The following is an 18,814-nucleotide window of genomic DNA, read 5'->3' as shown; positions in this document are numbered from 1 at the left end:
CGACAAAATGCCAGCCCAGACTCGGAGGCCCTGGGCAGGACGGGAAATGGAGTCCGGAAGCGCCGGGAAACGTCCGCCCAGGGCAGGACGGGAAGCCGAGTCCGGAAGGGACGGCAAAATGCCAGCCCAGACTCGAAGGCCCGGGGCAGGACGGGAAATGGAGTCCGGAAGAGAACGACAAACTCTGAGAGATGCCAAATTCCTCAGTTCCAGGTTGGAGATTGGGGCAGTCCTGGATTTTTCACCACCTCCATCATGGGATGCCTTGTGGGACTTGCACACTGAGCAGGATCAGGCACTACAAATCCCACACTGCTTTGGGACGGAAGTTTCATCCCAGGACTGGCCAAAAAGCCTACAGCTGGAACTGGGCAACTTGGCATTTCTGAAACTACCTGTAGACAACACAGTGAGGGGCAGCTGTGTGTGCAGACAAGTTACCTGTTCCAGGAGGGACACCTTTATGCCAGTACTGGATTTAAGCAAGTGTCCTTTTGTAGGCCCTGATTCTAGCTCTTCAAATCCAGGACTGGCCAAAAAGCCTCCCTCCTGCAATGAGGAGCTTGGCAGCTCTGCCCCATATCCTTCATCCTCCAGCAGTCTCCAAAGAGCCTCCCCCAGTTGACACCAGCTGGCACAGCACCAGGGGATTCATCACTCCTGGGACAGAGTTCATTCAGGGAGGGCCAGGATGAGGCTTCTCTCCAGCCAAATCCCAATTCCCATTCCATGGAAAATATTTGATATCACAACCACTTTTCAACACACAATACTGATTTATTTCAGCAACAGAAACTAAAATGTATAAGAAACAGAGTATTGAACTGTCCAAATTGCCTCTGTCCGTCTTTCCTCTCTCACCAACTTCCCTCCATCTTCACACAGGATAAAGGACTTTGGAGGGAGGACAGGTGAGGAGGGGAGCGAAAGCCTTTTATTCCCCAATCACTGTTTACAATACTAAGAAAAACACCATTTTGTCAGCAAAATGTTAAAGGCCAGGTTGTCTGGAAGTTGGGTGAAGTGCTAGAGGCCAACAAGCCATCAGAGAGGGCAGTAGCAAATGCGGAGACACTGACTCCAGCAGCCCTGGGCTCAGGGTCAGCACCTGGATGAGGTTTTATTCTCTATACAAATTTTCCATCCACTGGTTCTGCTTGTGAGTCCAATCCTTGAGCAAATGGGATTAGAGTTAGGAATCATTTCAAGGTGTGTTCCTTCCACCTTCTTGGATGTGACAGGGGAACAGGCACACCAGGGACCAGCTCATCTCACATGACCCAGAAACATTATCCACAGTAGGAAGTCTTCTTGCTATTGATTTCCTCTCTTTCACTTTAACTTGGCAAGCACACATCATGAAAGGCATTGTACCGAAACCACTGCCTCAGATTATCATTAAAAAAAAAAAAGCCACAACCCACAGCACATGTCTGCTTCCGTCGTTCTCTGTGTTGAACCTCTCTACCGGCAACTCTGCTTTGAACACCCTAGATCACAGGTGTCAAAGTCGGTCCTCATGACACGTTGGGAATTGGCCTATCTCAGATCTAGAGCAGCCTCAACACACTTCCTCTATATACTGTATATACAGTATGTGCTCTCCTCCAGTACTACTTCCATTTTATTATTTTCTTATAATCCTCCCCATCTCACATTTTCCTAAAGAGTTGCACCTTTATTCCCTGGTAATTAAAGCCTCTCCCCAAATGGTTTACCTCAACCCCTCTATCTTTCATTCACAATGGAGAATATATGTGCCTCATCCTCTCTCTCTGTCTTTCTCAAATACACTTTCTGCCTTTCTGCTTCACGTTTCCTCTTTCAAACTCTAACACATTCTCTTTCTCTATCTGACACACTCTCACTCTCACTCTGTCCATCTTTCTCTACTTGTTTCATTTTTCCCATTTCTCAAACTTGCTCCCTCCTAAATTTCTCTCAGACACACTCCCTCTCAAACACCTGTTTCTTCTGTTCCCCTCTTCTCTCACAGCTCATCAGACAGCCCGCTAGAAGCTGGACTGAAGTAGGGTGACCCGGACTGGGTGTTCCCCTATATCTTTCAGGTACCCAAGCGCTTTGTCTAATTTCATCCAAGTAGGGCCTGTATCCTCCCAATGGAGACTGCCAGGCCCACCCTCTCCATTGCATTCTGAGACCCATTTAGCAACCTGGTCCAACTCTCCCCCCATCACTGCGCCTTCCTGACCCCTGCTTCCTTTCTCCATAATCTGCTCTTGGCAATAGCCTCTGTTAGCATCAAAATCTTTAGGACCCTCCTCATCGGGAATGCTGTTAATGCCATCCAAGCACTGGAAAAGCTGAGGGTCGCTTTCTGTGGTTTGACTGTACAAGTTTTCATATTCTGCCTCTGTAGGACGGATTGTGGCTCCAGACTGTGGGTCAGGTTGCTGTGAAGTGGGCCTCCAACATTTGGATCTCTCCAGTGTCCAGGAGTCATTCTCGGTGCTAGAATCATTAGTTAAAGCTCTGGCTGCAAGAGACAAGAAGGGAGATACAGATTTTTAAATTCAGGCCACAAAAAATGACTTTATATATCAATTCACAGAGCAGAGTGCATAAGAAACATGAGCCAAGGCATGAAAAGCTGTGCCTTTATCCCACTGCCTCTCATCTTTTTATGCAATGCAAATAGACTGATGAACTCCTTGCCATGGGGAATTTGGAAGAATTTAGTGTCACTGGGGGTCAGGATAAAAACTTTCCTTCTAAAACACCTTATAATGTACAATGGTAGAGTGGTATGGACTCGACACAGGATGTGTTTCGGCACTATAGCTTTTGTTGAGTCCAATAAATAATTAAGAAAGAATATAAAAATCCATACAGACCATTGAAAAAAAAATCAATATCAGTAACATGTTTTTAAAATATTTGTATCCCAGCTGGTTTTAAGAAAGGTTTGGACAAGTTCCTGGAGGAAAAGTCCATAGTCTGTTATTGAGAAAGACATGGGGGAAGTCACTGCTTGCCCTGTATTGGTAGCATGGAATATTGCTACAGCTTGGGTTTTGGCCAGGTACTAGTGACCTGGATTGGCCACCGTGAGAACGGGCTACTGAGCTTGATGGACCATTGGTCTGACCCAGTAAGGCTATTCTTATGTTCACTTTTCCTACTGGCAAACCTTTCATGAAATAGCAGTAAGGTTGAACCCTGTGATATTGTGGTTAGCGGTCACCCACTTTTCACAAGGTTCGTTCTTTCAGTTCTCATACTTTATGTCTGTAAATTGCATAAGTTATTTTTTGCTGGTACTGTATAAACACTTCCCTTTCATTTAGTATCTTCTCACATGTTAGTTTTTTAAATTTAATATTACACATGCTAGAAGGAAGCCTTAAAACTGGAAGAAACTGTATTCAGAATTTTACTTTCTACGCCAGATTATAAAGTCTTTCGGATGAAAAGATTAAAAATTGCTATTTAGGAAATATGCTAATTTATGATTTTGTGATTTTTCTTGTTGTTATCCGCCTAGACCTGTAAGGATATGGTGGAATAGAAATTGATAAATGTAATGTAAAGTAACGTACGCTCTCGCTCAATGTATTATTTATCATTTTCCACCCTTTTTGCATCTGTGTGTTTTTGCCATATAGAAGATTGCTTCAATATTTTTTTCAGCTTTATAGAAATATAGAAACATGATGGCAGATAAAGATGAAATGGCCCATCCGCAGCATCCACTATCTCCTCCTCTCCCTATAGGCTAAGGCTCTTAACACTTGCATTGTGAGGTCAAAGAGCTTTATGGTTATAGAAACATGAGGGCAGATAAAGGCCAAATGGCCCTTCCAGTCTGCCCATCCACAGCATCCACTATCTCCTCCTCTCCCAAAGAGATCCCACATTGCTGTCCCATGCTTTCTTGAATTCAGAGTGACACAGTCTTTGTCTCCACCATCTCCACTGGGAGACTATTCCACGCATCTACCAACCTTTCTGGGAAAAAAGTATTTCCTTACATTACTCCTGAACCTGTCACTTCGTTACTTCATCCTATGCCCTCTCCTTCCAGAGTTTTCCTTCATTTGAAAAAGGCTAACCTCCTGTACCTTAATGCCACAGAGATATTTAAATGTCTGTATCATATCCCCTCTCTCCCACCTTTTTTCCAGAGTATAGATATTGAGGACTCTAAGTCTGTCCCCATACGATTTTTGACAAAGACCACTAACTCATTTTGTAGCGGCCCTCTGGACCAACTCCATTCTGTTTATATCTTTTTAAAAGTGGGGGGTCTCCTTTTTCCTACTGGCCATTCCACTCCCTATGCACCTGAGCATCCTCCTAGCTTTGACTGTCGCCTTTTCTACCTGTTTTGCCACCTTGAGATCATCAGACTCAATCACCCCCAAATTCTGCTCATCTTTCCTTCACAGAAGTGCTTCACCTCCTATACTATACCATTCTGGATTTTTGTAGCCCAAGTGCATAACCCTGTATTTTTTAGCATGAAATCCTAGTTTCCAATTTCTGGACCATTCTTTAAGCTTTGCTAGATCTCTCACACTCTCTAGGGTGTCTACCCTATTACACACCTTTATTGGGTAGGCTTTGTCTTTCTGTTTTAATAAGTTGTTGAGAAATTTAACCGCACGGTGTGCACTCTCTGTCTTAGAGCATTGATGACTTATGTGTGATCTCTATGGATCATTCCACAGGTTTCTCTTCACAGTGGTCATGTCTTATACGTCTCACAGATTTGTAGAGTACTATGCAGATTTGGAAATTGGTTTTCCTTCTATCATACCACAATTGTCCTGCGTTTTTATCTACATTTTTTTTTTTTTTTTTTTTTTTTTTTTACATTAGCGTATTTATTCATCCATCACGCTTTGTTCTCTTTTTATTCATAGTTTGGCTCATAAGTATGTTTATTGGACTCCTGATAAAGGCTGTTGTGCTGAAACACAGCACATGTCGAGTCCGTTCCACTCAACCACTGTATACCTTAAAAACTTTAATTATAAAACACCTTATCTTAGAAAGGAAGAGTGGCCTAATGATTAGAACTGTAGCCTCTTGTGGGTTCAAGCCCTGTGCTGCTCCTTAACCCTCCATTGCTCCAGGTACATTAAGTGGATTGTGAGCCTTCAGGGACAGATAGGGGAAAATGTTTGAGTACCTGAATGTAAAAACAACTTAGACGGTATATAAGTAATAAATAAACATGGAAATTCCTGGATTGAAAGTTTTTTTAATTTTTTTGTTTATGGAGGGTCCGTCAATTTCAAATATCATACATGTTGGTTTGTCATACCCTGTTCCTAATGAACTCAAGGTAAGTTACAAAATCATTGGTAGAGGTGTCAACATGGGTTCAGGGCACACCCAAATCCTTAACTAGTGGATATTGGAAAGATGTAACAGACACTTCCACATATAACCCATTTATTGTAAATGTCCTCTGGGCATCTACTCAGGATATGGCTTTACTCGAGAGGGTTCAGAGGAGAGCGACACGTCTGATAAAAGGGACGGAAAACCTTTCATATGCTGAGAGGTTGAAGAAACTGGGACTCTTTTTCCTGGAGAAGAGGAGACTTAGAGGGGATATGATAAGAGTCTTACAAGATCATGAAGGGCATAGAGAGAGTAGAGAGGGACAGATTCTTCAAACTTTCGAAAAATAAGAGAACAAGAGGGCATTCAGAAAAGTTGAAAGGGGACAAATTCAAAACGAATGCTAGGAAGTTTTTCTTTACCCAACGTGTGGTGGACACCTGGAATGCGCTTCCAGAGGGCGTAATAGGGCAGAGGACGGTACTGGGGTTCAAGAAAGGATTGGACAATTTCCTGCTGGAAAAAGGGATAGAGGGGTATAGATAGAGGATTACTGCACAGGTTCTGGACCTGTTGGGCCGCCGCGTGAGCAGACTGCTAGGCACGATGGACCTCAGGTCTGACCCAGAGGAGGCATTGCTTATGTTATGTTCTTATGTTATGTTCTTATGGGAGATAGGACAATGAGCCAAATGGCCCTTTGGTCTAACTGGCGTGGCAGCTCTTATGCATGAGCTCATAGCAATATTTTGAGGGGGCCTTGTTGTTCTCAGGGAGAGAGAGTACAAGGCTGCAATCCCCTTTGAAGGCACATTGCTTACCTGTCATGAGTTTGCTGAACTGCGAGGCTTCGTTTGCCAGGACATAGGACAGACTGATGACCCGCTCCTGCTCTAGTGCAATGCAGTCGCCGTGGCTCTCCAGTGATGTCCCAGATCTGAAATGTGAAACAATGGGGTGGGTGAGTGGGGAAGATATTGATTGCAAGGGGAGGGGGATCAATGGGATGGAATGAGGGGCAACGGTTGGTAAAAAGTGACAATGCCTCCTTCTTACCTCACAAATCCTCCCCCTCTCCACTAAGGGGGCCAAGTGGCCAACCTGAGTGTAAGCATCATAGCCGAGAAGCCAGTTTATCAATAATAACCCCTCCACCCCTTTGATAAATCAGAACCTCAGACAGCATTGGCCAATATCAGGGAAAGACTTAAAAATGTCCAGTACTGCACCCTCCGGAATGGACTGTTCTTTTGCAAGAGGGTTGACCTCTTGATCTTTATCAGTCTTCTTTGACCTTCTCCCCCCTCCCCAGCCCCTAGAAATGTCCGCTGCCCTCACCTGCTCTGCAGCACCGTGGTTGCCATCCCATCCACAAGTTTCCTCCTGGCCTCCAGCTGCCGGGGGGCCGGAGGCAGGTTGGGACCTACACAGCAGGAGGGCGTCACTTGGTACCGGTTCAGCCTGAGCTGGAGCACAGAACAACCCAGTGATTGCTTTATAAATAAAAGAACTGAAATCCCCATTTGAAGTTCTTAGAAGGATGAGGGCCAAGTGTCTATTTAATGGAAGGGGGCATTTTGCCAAGGTCTGTCATGTTGCATCAGTGACTACAAAGTCCCCCTTGCTCACCTCTGGTGTAGCCTTGCTTTCTTGGCTTAGACTGACTGTAACCTCCGACATGTTTAGAGGGGCAGCTGGGTCATCGTTGCTGGTCCTGACCATTGAGGCTGCTGGCATTATCTCCTGGTGGCATCTGCATGATGATGGACTACCTTCCAACATGACCGGCATCACTCGACCCTCACTCTGGCCCTGGAGTCTCACCGCCACTCCAGTTTCCCCTGGTGCTACCATGGCAAGAGGGAGGTAGGATGCTGTGACTGTCACCAACGTTGGTTTCTGAGCATCTGGTGACCCTGTGGTGAGCTGGTCCAGCTGGGTGCCATTACACCCTGCAGGTTGGGGATCTGTTAACTTTGACTGGAAAAATAGAAAACAGAAGGAGAAAGATGGGGGAGAGAGATCGACAGGGAGAGAGGGAGGGAGGGAGAGGTTTACTTTAATAAGAGTACCTTACAGAAAATCTGAACTCGAGAGGAAACATATAACCTATGGTGTATTTAGGTGCCTCAACAGTAACAAACTAGAAAACTCTGTATTAATTTTCCAATCCTGCCCTCCACCCCCTGTAGAATTTTGATTGTAAGAGAACTTACTTAGAGACCCTTAAGGTGCCAGGACCTGGCATTTTTACAAACTGTGTTTTTTAAACCATATTCAAAATGATTTAAGCAGGCAGGAGAAGCACTGAGCAAGTTGGGGAGCAGATATTCAGTGGCACCCAGGCAGGGTTGCAGAATATCCCCTCTGACCACTGTGGGTTTCCCTGATTACTGCTGGAATGACCTGAAGGCAGAGTCTAAGCAGAACCAATCAGCTAACCAGGCATGTTGGACTTAAAGAGCAATTGCTCAGCTAGCTGTGCAGGCATCACACAGAATATTAGCCGTACCTGCATCATTTCCGGGTGTTGCCAAAGACCTGAATATATGGTGCTGGTGCCCAGATGTGGCCCAGCATTGAGTATTTGGGTCTATTTTAACCAGCAGTGGTCAGAATTTTAAAAACGCTGAGCTCTGCTGACTGAAGAGTGACCCATATGGGTTTTCTCAACTGAAAAATAATTTTGAAAATGAAGATCTTTTACCCGGCAGTTGCCCACTGGACTCCTCAGAGGTGGGACTCTCCGTCTGGGGGGCTTGACTCGTTCTGGAATCTGGGCCTCCTGGTGACGCCGCATCCGCTCCAGCTGCTCCTCAGCGCTCATACGCTGTCGTTGGCTGCGGCTCGGAGGAGAGGCCTGCAGAACAGGGTGGACAGAGAGACACCGTTGCAATATAGATTTTCCTAGTAGCCTCTGAAGAGGAGGAGGAGGACAAGAGCCTGGCCTCAGGGGTGGCATTTGCAACCACTAGGATGCATTTTCATGTTAAACAGCATTCACACTGGTGTTCGTGGCTGAGACAGATGTGAGAAATTGCAGGTTGGCCAGTGGCCAGCAAAAGCAGATGATGTAGGAGAGTGAAATTCTATGGATGGGAGTCGTGGGAAGTAGGCCTGAATGTGAGGGGGGGTTACAAACTTACATACAAAACTATAAAATTACATCAACAATACATACACAATTAACAATAAATACTTCCACAAAACAGGCTGTGATAGGCCATGTTTTGCAGTAGTATCTTCTCCCCACCCTACCCCACCCCTGCCATAAATGCCAACCAGCTGAGTGACTTGTGGGAAAAAAGGACCACATTGGCGGCAGGTCATCCGTTAACCACGTCGTGTACAACTGGCAGCCTGTGCTTCCTTCCCTGCCCCCACAGCACTTGAGAAAGAAGCACAACCCGAGAGAAAGCAGAGATGGTTAAAGGCCACAGATCTGAGCACCCCTGCTCATCACCCTTGCAAGCAAGAATTCCCACTTACTGGGCCCAGCTTTGAAGACAGAATATGACACATGTATGACCAGGTAGACAGACTGGGAGAAGGTGGGCAGGGGACAAGAAGAGACAGATTTTAAACTGCTTGTTGCAGCTTTCCAGGTCTCGCTGCGACTTGGTCAGGTAGAAAGCTGTGGTTTTCTTCACGGTATGCTGTGAGGTCTGCAGGTTGTCTCTGTAAATAGTGGGTCCACTGACCTGACTGGGAAACAGGGCAGTTCGTTGGTCACCAATTTCAATTTTGGTGGGAAAATCAGTTGGTCTTTTTACCCCCGCTAGAGTATAAAAGGGCGAGTTTAAAGAAGTTCTCCCTGTGTAGGATTCCCGGAAGTCCAGATTTCCCCGGACATGTTCTCCTTTTGCATGTCCGGGGGTCTGAACGGCTTTTCAAAACCCAGCACTTTGTTCAGGTTTTGGAAAAGCTTCTGATGTCGGGACATCATCCGCGAACACGCAGATGCAATGAAGTGATGTCAAAGCATCGCAGGCGTGGATGCTATTCCAACGCACAAACAGGTTAAGGGGGCGGGCCTGGGGAGCATGGTCATTGGTCTAGATTTTCCTTCGGGGACAATTCTGGTGACCCCTATCTCTGTGAAACTGGGTTAGATGTTCTCTCAGGGCTTCTGCAGCTGCCGTCGTGCTTGTTGCATGTTTCCGGGTCTCGCTGCGTCTTGGTCAGGTAGAAAGCTGTGGTTTTCTTCACGGTATGCTGTGAGGTCTGCAGGTTGTCTCTGTAAATAGTGGGTCCACTGACCTGACTGGGAAACAGGGCAGTTCGTTGGTCACCAATTTCAATTTTGGTGGGAAAATCAGTTGGTCTTTTTACCCCCGCTAGAGTATAAAAGGGCGAGTTTAAAGAAGTTCTCCCTGTGTAGGGTTCCCAGAAGTCCAGATTTCCCCGGACATGTTCTCCTTTTGCATGTCCGGGGGTCTGAACGGCTTTTCAAAACCCAGCACTTTGTTCAGGTTTTGGAAAAGCTTCTGATGTCGGGACATCATCCGCGAACACGCAGATGCAATGAAGTGATGTCAAAGCATCGCAGGCGTGGATGCTATTCCAACGCACAAACAGGTTAAGGGGGCGGGCCTGGGGAGCATGGTCATTGGTCTAGATTTTCCTTCGGGGACAATTCTGGTGACCCCTATCTCTGTGAAACTGGGTTAGATGTTCTCTCAGGGCTTCTGCAGCTGCCGTCGTGCTGGTTGCATGTTTCCGGGTCTCGCTGCGTCTTGTCAGGTAGAAGGCTAAAACATTGCGTTCTACCTGACAAGACGCAGCAAGACCTGGAAACCTGCAACAAGCGCGACGGCAGCTGCGGAAACCCTGAGAGAACAGATTTTAAACTGTCTGCACATGGATGCTTTCAATGGCTTTTTTTTTTTTTCCAGCTCATTTTAGATTGTAAACAATTTTTATTGACATGAAAACACCAGCAGAACAAAGAAAACAATAAGTAACAGAACATAATGAACAGAGGCAAAAATCTGCATAACAAAGTACAGCATGACAAAACATGTGTCAATTATATCCACCCATAAACCCCCGACCCCCCCCCCCTTTTGTTCCCCCCATCCCGCAAGTCACACTCACCATCCCCCCCTTCCCGAAATGGAGAGGAATGCAAGGGCTCAAATAAGAAAACCAAACCACAGACCAAATTTCCCCCAGGGTCTGGACTCTGATGACCCCAGGGCACCTAAATGAACAAGGCAACCCCTCCATAAACAATCCCCCCCCCCCCAGAGCAGAGAGATGCCGGGATCCAGAACCGGCCAGGAGAGCGCACCATTAAGCCAGGGTATTAAGAAGAAGGCTGCGTCCCCTAGGGGACAAGGAACGTAAATAGGGGTCCCAAAGAAGCAATAAATCTCCGACGACGTTTAAGGGAGCCCCCCACCTCACGCGCCTCCCACAGAACTAATGCATGGAGGTGAGCCCTCCAATGCCAAAAAGACGGAGGATTGGATGAGGTCCATTGCTGCATAATACACCTGCGAGCCAGGAGACACACCTTACGACACAGCCATTTCCAGCTCATTTTAAAGGTTCTCACCTTAGCATCGGGATTTCCATCTACCTGTGGACAGGTATTTCCAGGAAGCAGGCTGCAGGGCTGAAGAGAGACACAGTTGGAAGCTGGACCCTGGCTGGATTTGCTGAGACGGTCTGATGTGGGAGGAGAGTTAACAGACAGAGGATAAACATTTACAGATCCCTGTCTTCATGCAGGCTTTCACTTACTTGGCAAGTTACCTTAACACCCCCAGAGATATCCCAATTAGTGCCCCATCCCTAGAGCGGGGGCGGGGGGATTGGGGATCCTACCTCCTCCAGTGATCTGTCTGGTATTCTCCACCAACTGGATCCTACCGGCCTCCACCATGAACTCATTGCTGCCATGATCTTCTGGTCCCTGAAGTCACAAAACACAAAGATACCAGTGGTGATCATGGAAAGGAGATCCAATGGAGGAATCATACAGTGACCCTCCTCATCTCAAGAATGATATTGAGGTAAGCCACTGTGAAAGACCCAGAGAAGGGAAGAGTTAAGAGAGAAAGGGGATGGAAAGTGGTAGGAGGGTAGAATTGCGCCACCCGTGTGGAGAAATGGAGATTCTGCTTCTTACCCTGGGTTTTTTTCTCGGGGCGGGTGGTTCCAGGTCTGCCAGTTGCAGGAAGCCCTTCTGAGGAGCAAAAGGCTCATCGAGGACTGGGGTGGCTGGGATGAATAATGCTGCAGAATAAACCCCATCCCCAGAGGAAAAAGACAACAGGTCAATACATAAGTGACCAAGTCTGTTGTTTCACCCTCAAATTAAAAAGTAATTTCAACCAATCCAGTCTCAGCTCTTCATGGTCTAACCTGATCCAGCGTGATCTTAGCCCATCCTCCCATGTTCTAACCTAATCCAGAGTGATCTGAACCTAATACCACCATGCTTCAAATGATCCAGATTGGCTTCCACCAATCCCACATGTTCTAATGGAAAGGAACGGAGAAGAGAGAGGAATTTGGTATACTATGGTACATAAGAACATAAGAACATAAGCAATGCCTCTGCTGGGTCAGACCAGAGGTCCATCGTGCCCAGCAGTCCGCACACGCGGTGGCCCAACAGGTCCAGGACCTGTGCAGTAATCCTCTATCTATACCCTTCTATCCCCTTTTCCAGCAGGAAAATGTCCAATCCTTTCTTAAACCCCTGTACTGTACTCTGCCCTATTACGCCCTCTGGAAGCGCATTCCAGGTGTTCACCACTCGTTGGGTAAAGAAGAACTTCCTAGCATTCGTTTTAAATCTGTCCCCTTTCAACTTTTCCAAGTGTCCTCTTGTTCTTTTATTTTTCGAAAGTTTGAAGAATCTGTCCTTCTCTACTCTCTCTATGCCCTTCATGATCTTATAAGTCTCTATCATATCCCCTCTAAGTCTCCTCTTCTCCAGGGAAAAGAGACCCAGTTTCTCCAATCTCTCAGCGTATGAGAGGTTTTCCATCCCTTTTATCAAGCGTGTCGCTCTCCTCTGAACCCTCTCGAGTAACGCCATATCCTTCCTAAGGTACGGAGACCAATATTGGACGCAGTATTCCAGATGCGGGCGCACCATCGCCCGATACAATGGCAGGATAACTTCTTTTGTCCTTGTTGTAATACCCTTCTTGATTATGCCTAGCATTCTATTTGCTTTCTTAGCGGCTGTTGCGCACTGTGCCGTCGGCTTCATTGTCATGTCCACCATTACCCCCAAGTCCCTTTCTTGGTTGCTCTCATTCAATAATATCAAATCAAAGCGGTTTACATATATCATATACTAATCTGAGCTAGAGTGATCTCAATAAATCCCCCTTTCCCAAACTGGGCCCAGAGGGATCTCAACTAATTCCCCATGCAATAATCTGATCTACAATGATCTTAGCATATCACCAGTAGGAACTCAATTTCTCCGTCCCATCTCCATGAGTTTTGTCACTGTCCCTGCCCCATTCCTGTAAGCTCTGCCTTAACCGTACAAGCCTCGAACACTTATGATTTTAAAGTGTTTGAGGCTTGTGCAGATAAGGACGGAGCTTGCAGGAATGGGGCAGGGACAGGAAAAGAACTCGCCAGGACGGAATGGGGAAATGAGTTCCCACGGGAACGGAGAAAAATTTGTCCCTGTGCCATTCTCTACTTAGCTTAGCAGAACAAACACCAGTGTACTCACGGGGGGGTCTTGCATGCTCACGGACCATGTGGAAGTTATTCTTGTTGGCTTTGAGACCCGACACAATGTCATCGATCATCCACAGGTCTCGCCGGGCTGCCACCTGCTCCTGAGAAAGGAGAAGGAAGCAGTTGTGAATTGAGGGCATGCCTCAAGATGGGACATGATAGCCCCATCTCTCTCTCCAGCCCATGAATGCTTTACCATGACACAAAGCAGCAAATGTCCTTGAGGCATGCTGTACCACCATCACGTCGATCTCTACAGATGTGTCCAGAGAGGACTTCAAGCAGGGTATGGGGGTGGGGTTGCAGATGAGTACCTGGGGGTGTCCCGTTTGCTGGAGATGCTCCAGGCTATCTCTTAGGGCATGCAGCTCCTGTTCCAGGACTTGGTACTCCTGCCATGCACCCTCCATTTCCTGCAGGAGAATAGGGCAATTGAGTAAGGGATTCAGAGATCCAGTGGACCCAAAGATAAGACTGCACTCAAAGGCTTGGGATGGGATTTCTCATCATGCCTGTACTTCCCATGTGTCTTCTCTCCCTCCATCTCTCTCTCTGCAATGCTTCCCCTATCCCAGAGATCAGCAACCTGTGGCTCCTGTGCCACATGCAGCTCTTCTTGCATGTGGCTGCAGCTCTCCAGGCCTTGACCCTTTAATCTCCCTCTCAACCTCACAATACCCCACCCCCCTCCTATCGAGGTACCCAGTGGTCCAGTGGGGGTCTTTGTGGCAGGAATGTAGCTCACTTGTTCTTTCCTCCTCACAGCTGCCTTCTAAAACAGCTGCCGCAAACTCTCGCAGCTGTCCCCAGCATTTCTTGTAGTAGCATGAGCTACCACAAGAGGTCGCGGCAGCCTTGAGGAGGCAGGAACGAGAAGGCCATGCTCCTGCCACAAAGACTCCTGCTAGACCACCAAGTACCTCAGCAGACCCAGGGTATGTGTGTGTGTGGGGGGGGGGGGAGTGGAGGGGAGGAAACTGTGGGGTTGGGAGGGAGATTACAAGGTCTGGGCCTGGAGAGTGGAGAGAACCTTGGCTACGAGCTGGGGGAGGGCAACAGGCAGTGAAGGGAGGGAGGGATGAGAAGTGCAGAGACCTGCAAAGGGATGGAGAGAAGAGAAGCTACACCTTGCGGCTCTTTGTAAAATGGGTCAAGCATTTTGGATAAATTGGCTCTTTGCTGAAAAAAGGTTGCTAGCCCCTGCCCCTCCATCTCTTTTTAGGTCCCCTCTATCCCTTTTTACCGGCCCCCCCTCCCATCTATCTTTAAATTAGGATATTTTTTATCTTTGATGTTGGTTCATCAGCTGATGCTTAGGATTCTAACCACCTCCAATTCTGAACTCCTTCATTTTACATATAAAGCAACTGGTTTCCTTGCTTTGGGCCAATCTCTTCTCCTCCCTGCCTCTCTTGTACCTCCCCACCTCTGGCATGAGACGGGGATCTTGGCACTGCCTCCCTCCCTCTATCAGCACTGGGCTCACCAGTGCAAGATCACATATCCTGGCTCGCACATGGACCAGGTCATCTTGTAGCATCCTCTGCTGAACCCAGATCTTCTCCATCAGCTCAGGCTCCCGACCCTGGAGCTCCTCTAGGTGCAGACGTGTCAAGTCCAGAGCGTTCTCCAATGCCTCCTGCCAACACCAGGAGAGAGCGTCAGCACAGCAACCAGAGGGCATTTTGAAAAAGGGCGGAGGATGGAGGGAGAGGGGGGAAAAAGCGCTCTGACTGGCTATCCCTGCTCCTCGGATGTGTCAAAATACACCTCTCCCACGGCAGACTTTGATGGTGCAGTGTCATCTCCCCCCTCACATCAACTCGCCAGCGGATCACCCTGGGCAAGGTTAGGATCACATTGCAAGGCTGAACGTGGATTCCCAAGCAAGGGCGCAAAGAGAGACTCCCCCATTCAACCCTCCACCCCCCTCTCTCTGTATCTCACAATTAGGGTGGGGGATATGGTTACCTTCTCAGCTTGCAGCTGGCCCCAGTCCCCTTCCAAGTTTATCAAGAGTTTGTCCTGGCCACACAATCTCGTCAGCAGTGCCTGAGAACAATGGGTGGGGAGGGAGGGAGAATACAGAGAAGATGGGCGAGAGGGGCAAAGGTGAGAAAGAGAGCAGGAAACTGTTGACAATTAACCCCCACTTTTTTTTTTTTTTTTTTTTACAAACCATAGTGCGGATTATAGCAGCGGCAATAGCTCCATCGCTCATAGGAATTCTATGACCGTCGGAGCTGTTACTGCCGCGGCCGGAGCTAAAAAACAAAAGGGGGGGCTATGAGTCACCCTCTTGCTTCCCACAACCCTGAACTCCCCCGATATCTGCTATACCCACCTGTCTTTCACCCCAATAGCCCTTATGGCTGCAGGTAGAACCTATAAGCCACTATAGTAGGGTTTTGGTGGGCTCGCAAGTAGTTAAGAGTGGCTTATGGGCCTGGCTCCTCCTCTCTACGGTTCGCTAGCCCACCCACTAGCCTACTTAAGACATTTTAACTTATATTTATTTTCACTATGCATGTACACCGCCAGACTTATAGATAGGCGGTATATCAAATTAAAAATAAACTTGAAACTTTGCGCCAATGAATCCTGCTATAAATGCTTGCACGTATCCCCCCCAATTCCATAAAACTGCGTGCACACCTTTAGTGAACATCCTTGACCCGCCATGCTCCTCCTATGGCCATGTCCCCTTTCCAGCACGCGCCTCTTTATAGAATAGCGCTTAGGACGCTCCACCTAACAAATCCACATTTTTGCCAATTCCTGCTAGTAATTGTTACTGCTGTTAATTGGCTCATTACTCAATTGAACTACATGTGTAAATTGAGAGCACACCCAAAGCGGTTTTGAGTGCTTTCTATAGATTCTGGAGAATGCCTTCTGGAGGATAGGGGCGCGGAAAGGGTTACCAGAAGTCTGGGAAAACCCGGCCACGTTCTTTTTTTAGAGGACTGTCCAGGTGCTCAGAGGGAGTTCCAACACCCAGCAGTTTGTCCGGGTTTTGGAAGGCCCTGAACTCGGGGCCCCCATCTGGAGGGTCTCTGTGCATGCGCAGACATCGACCTGATGACGTCACGTGCATGCTTATGATGTCATCGCGCTGACATTCGTGCATGCGCAAAGGTCCTCCAGACGTGGCCCCGAGCTTGGGGAAGGAGACACGAGGTTTGTGTGGGGGGCAAGGATGGGGGGCAGAACAGGGTGGGGCTGGGGCGGAGCCAAGTGTTCTCTTATTTTTTAAAATATTTTTTATTGAAATATTTTCAAACCAACAGAGAGAAACAAGTACAGACCAAAACAGTTGTTACATGACTCTTTGAAACAAGGCAACCAACGTAGCAAGAAAACATACTATAGTCTCACCCACATCCTCCCCCCTACCCCCCAGGTTCTGGATACAACACTAAAGACCTGCAGGCACCTTTATAGACAAAAACTCCTACCAGACAATATATGACTTCCACCGGAGCAGAAACATTACATTACATTACATTAGGGATTTCTATTCCGCCTGTGCCTTGCGGTTCTAGGCGGATTACATTATGGAAGATATCTGGGCAGTTCCAGTAGAATTACATTTCAGGATAGGAGTATATTACAGTAACAGTAAAGAGTTATGATACTTCAAGTTCACAGAAGATAATACTTATCACAGAAGTTATTACATATAACAGAAGATAATGCATTTTGCAGAGGTAATACATGGCAACTCGGTCGTTTAAATCGGGTGTAAAGTAGAAGAGTTACAGTACATTTTAGGTCACAGACAAAGAGATAGTATAGATGGGTGAAACCAACCCAGTCTATGATGCTTCATAGTTGTCAACTTGGTCATACGTCCTCTTTTTTTTTTTTTTTTTTTTTAAGAGGAAATCTGGTAACCCTAGATGGAGACCCTCAAACACCCAAAATGTATTCCCCCCTCCTTTTTGGTCATTTCAAAGCTTCCCTTGTGAACGAGAGACCCCTTTGGGCGTCACTTACATCCACGTCACTTTCTGTCCTCCGGCTCAGCTGCAGCATCCTCTCTGTGTATGATCTGGATCCGGGGGCCTGAGAGAGCGGAGAATATAGGTCAGCTGCCCGTTCCTGCCGGTCAGTGCTGTTCAGTTCATAGCCCCCACCCCCAGCCTTTACCATCTGTAAAACAAAGAGACCCAGACCATACCAGAGCAGACAGCGAGAGCCGCTTCCCAGGTGTCAGGTGCGATGTGGGATGGCTGGAAATCGGAGGCAGAGGCGGTAACTGGGAGAAACTGGGTGAGATGGGATGATGGGAGACCTGGGGAGACATATAGGAGGAGGCGGTAAGATTTCATTTGCACCCCAGTCCCAGTTCCAGAGGCCCAAGATTTGAGGACTCTGGTCCTTACAGGCAGGCTGAGCCAGACCTGGTTTCAACTCCCAGGGACTCTAGACTTGGCATTCCCTGGCGATGAAGGACCCCGTTCAGCCTGCTGACTCTAGTCTGGGATCCCCCAAATGGTAGTACACATTTACAATTCATCCAAGTCGACACAAGCTGCAACACATGGCCATCCTTCCCCAAGACTACACTTCAGCCCCATCCCCTCGGTAGAATTGGATAGAGGGCTCAGGAGAAGGGGGTCCCCTCTGCACCCCAGAAAGTCACTTCATTAAAACATATACTGATACCTGCACCTCGATCTGCCCATTTCCCTAGCTCAGACTTTCGGGGGGGGGGGGGTTCTATCTTTATATGTACCCCAGTGAAATTTTAGACATGCATGTGTACATGTGTCATATTCTCTGTGTTTGGGAATCTATACGTGTCTACGTGTCTGTCCCAAGGGCTTGCTTAGTCCCCTGTCTCTCATCCCCCCTTCCTCCCCGGGGTGCTGCCAATCACCTGCAGCCTGCTGTTGGAAGCTCGCTGCATCCTGTGGGGGAAACTTGCTCTATCCCCTCCTGCCAGTCGCTCCTGTTCTGCCACAGCCAAGACATGTAACCTCTTGGAGTACCTTCCCACATGTCCCACGGGTCTCGCCAGGGACAGATACGGGTCATCAAAGGGCAGGACATCATACCGGTCTGACGGGGTCTGAGGCCTTGTGTAAGATGTCCCCAGCTGGCTCCTGGAGCTGTCGGCCAGTCGCTCTTTGCCGTGGTTACTGGAAGCAGGATTCAGCACCATCTCGCTGTCAGGCAGGATGTCTACCCGTCCAACTGGGGTGTGGGGCCTGGTCAGTGAGCGGTTGTTTAGGGTTGGGGAGTCCATCAGAGAAAGCTCCTCACAGGAGACTGCCTGGCAGTGTCCAAGAGACGCACTGGCCTTCTGGTGCAGCCTGGGGGTCAACAGTGCTGCCTTTCTAGCCACTGCTCCGAGAGCTTCACTCCTTCTTGTCGATGGAGAGGTGGTCAGGGTCCGGGGCCTTGAGAGATTTGAAGGTGTGGTGGGGAGGGAATAGGACCTCAAGGGCCTAATAACGGAGGTTCTCTCGCTGGGAGGGGATGCTGGCGGCTCGGGGTAGGTCCTCAGGTACTGATGTGGGGCTATTTGGTGGCCGGAAATGGAGTTTGAGCATAGGGCTGGGGCTCTGTCCTGTTGCCTCTCCCAGTCCCTCTCTGCCCCTTCCAGGCTGTACATATGGGGTGGGGAAAGGGCTTCTCGTGGACTGAGGGCCCTGGGGATGGGAGGGGAAGGGTAACTGTCATGGGGATAATCTAAGCCCTGGGAAAGCTGATTGCTTGGGATCCTGGGGTAATAAGAGCTGAAAGATACAGAGAAAAGAATCATTATTAATAC

The 18,814-nt window shown here is 48.0% G+C and overlaps 1 protein-coding gene across 6 annotated transcripts in view; it reads right to left on the bottom strand.

Annotated features, from left to right (window-relative positions):
• Positions 1-780: 780 nt before the first annotated feature.
• The window catches only part of PLEKHA4 (pleckstrin homology domain containing A4), a 28,790-nt gene continuing 10,756 nt past the window's right edge, over positions 781-18,814 (bottom strand). For 5 of the 6 annotated variants that reach the window (XM_033959881.1, XM_033959879.1, XM_033959878.1 and 2 more), the window contains 15 exons: positions 17,918-18,779; positions 17,216-17,329; positions 17,032-17,100; positions 15,004-15,084; positions 14,519-14,671; positions 13,347-13,445; positions 13,025-13,133; positions 11,450-11,556; positions 11,146-11,233; positions 10,874-10,986; positions 8,021-8,173; positions 6,943-7,293; positions 6,652-6,779; positions 6,135-6,250; positions 781-2,497 (listed from right to left, as the gene is read on the bottom strand). In XM_033959881.1, coding sequence (XP_033815772.1) covers positions 2,013-2,497; positions 6,135-6,250; positions 6,652-6,779; positions 6,943-7,293; positions 8,021-8,173; positions 10,874-10,986; positions 11,146-11,233; positions 11,450-11,556; positions 13,025-13,133; positions 13,347-13,445; positions 14,519-14,671; positions 15,004-15,084; positions 17,032-17,100; positions 17,216-17,329; positions 17,918-18,779 — 3,028 coding nt within the window. In that variant the 3' untranslated portion in view covers positions 781-2,012. The remainder of the gene's footprint in view (positions 2,498-6,134; positions 6,251-6,651; positions 6,780-6,942; positions 7,294-8,020; positions 8,174-10,873; positions 10,987-11,145; positions 11,234-11,449; positions 11,557-13,024; positions 13,134-13,346; positions 13,446-14,518; positions 14,672-15,003; positions 15,085-17,031; positions 17,101-17,215; positions 17,330-17,917; positions 18,780-18,814) is intronic. The other variant, XM_033959883.1, reaches the window with a different exon arrangement.

The sequence above is a fragment of the Geotrypetes seraphini genome, chromosome 10 (genome assembly GCF_902459505.1).
Source record: "Geotrypetes seraphini chromosome 10, aGeoSer1.1, whole genome shotgun sequence".
In the NCBI taxonomy this organism is placed as follows: Eukaryota; Metazoa; Chordata; class Amphibia; order Gymnophiona; family Dermophiidae; genus Geotrypetes; species Geotrypetes seraphini.
The sequence above is the reverse complement of the archived record's forward strand: the minus strand, read 5'-3'. Positions and strand labels throughout refer to the sequence as shown.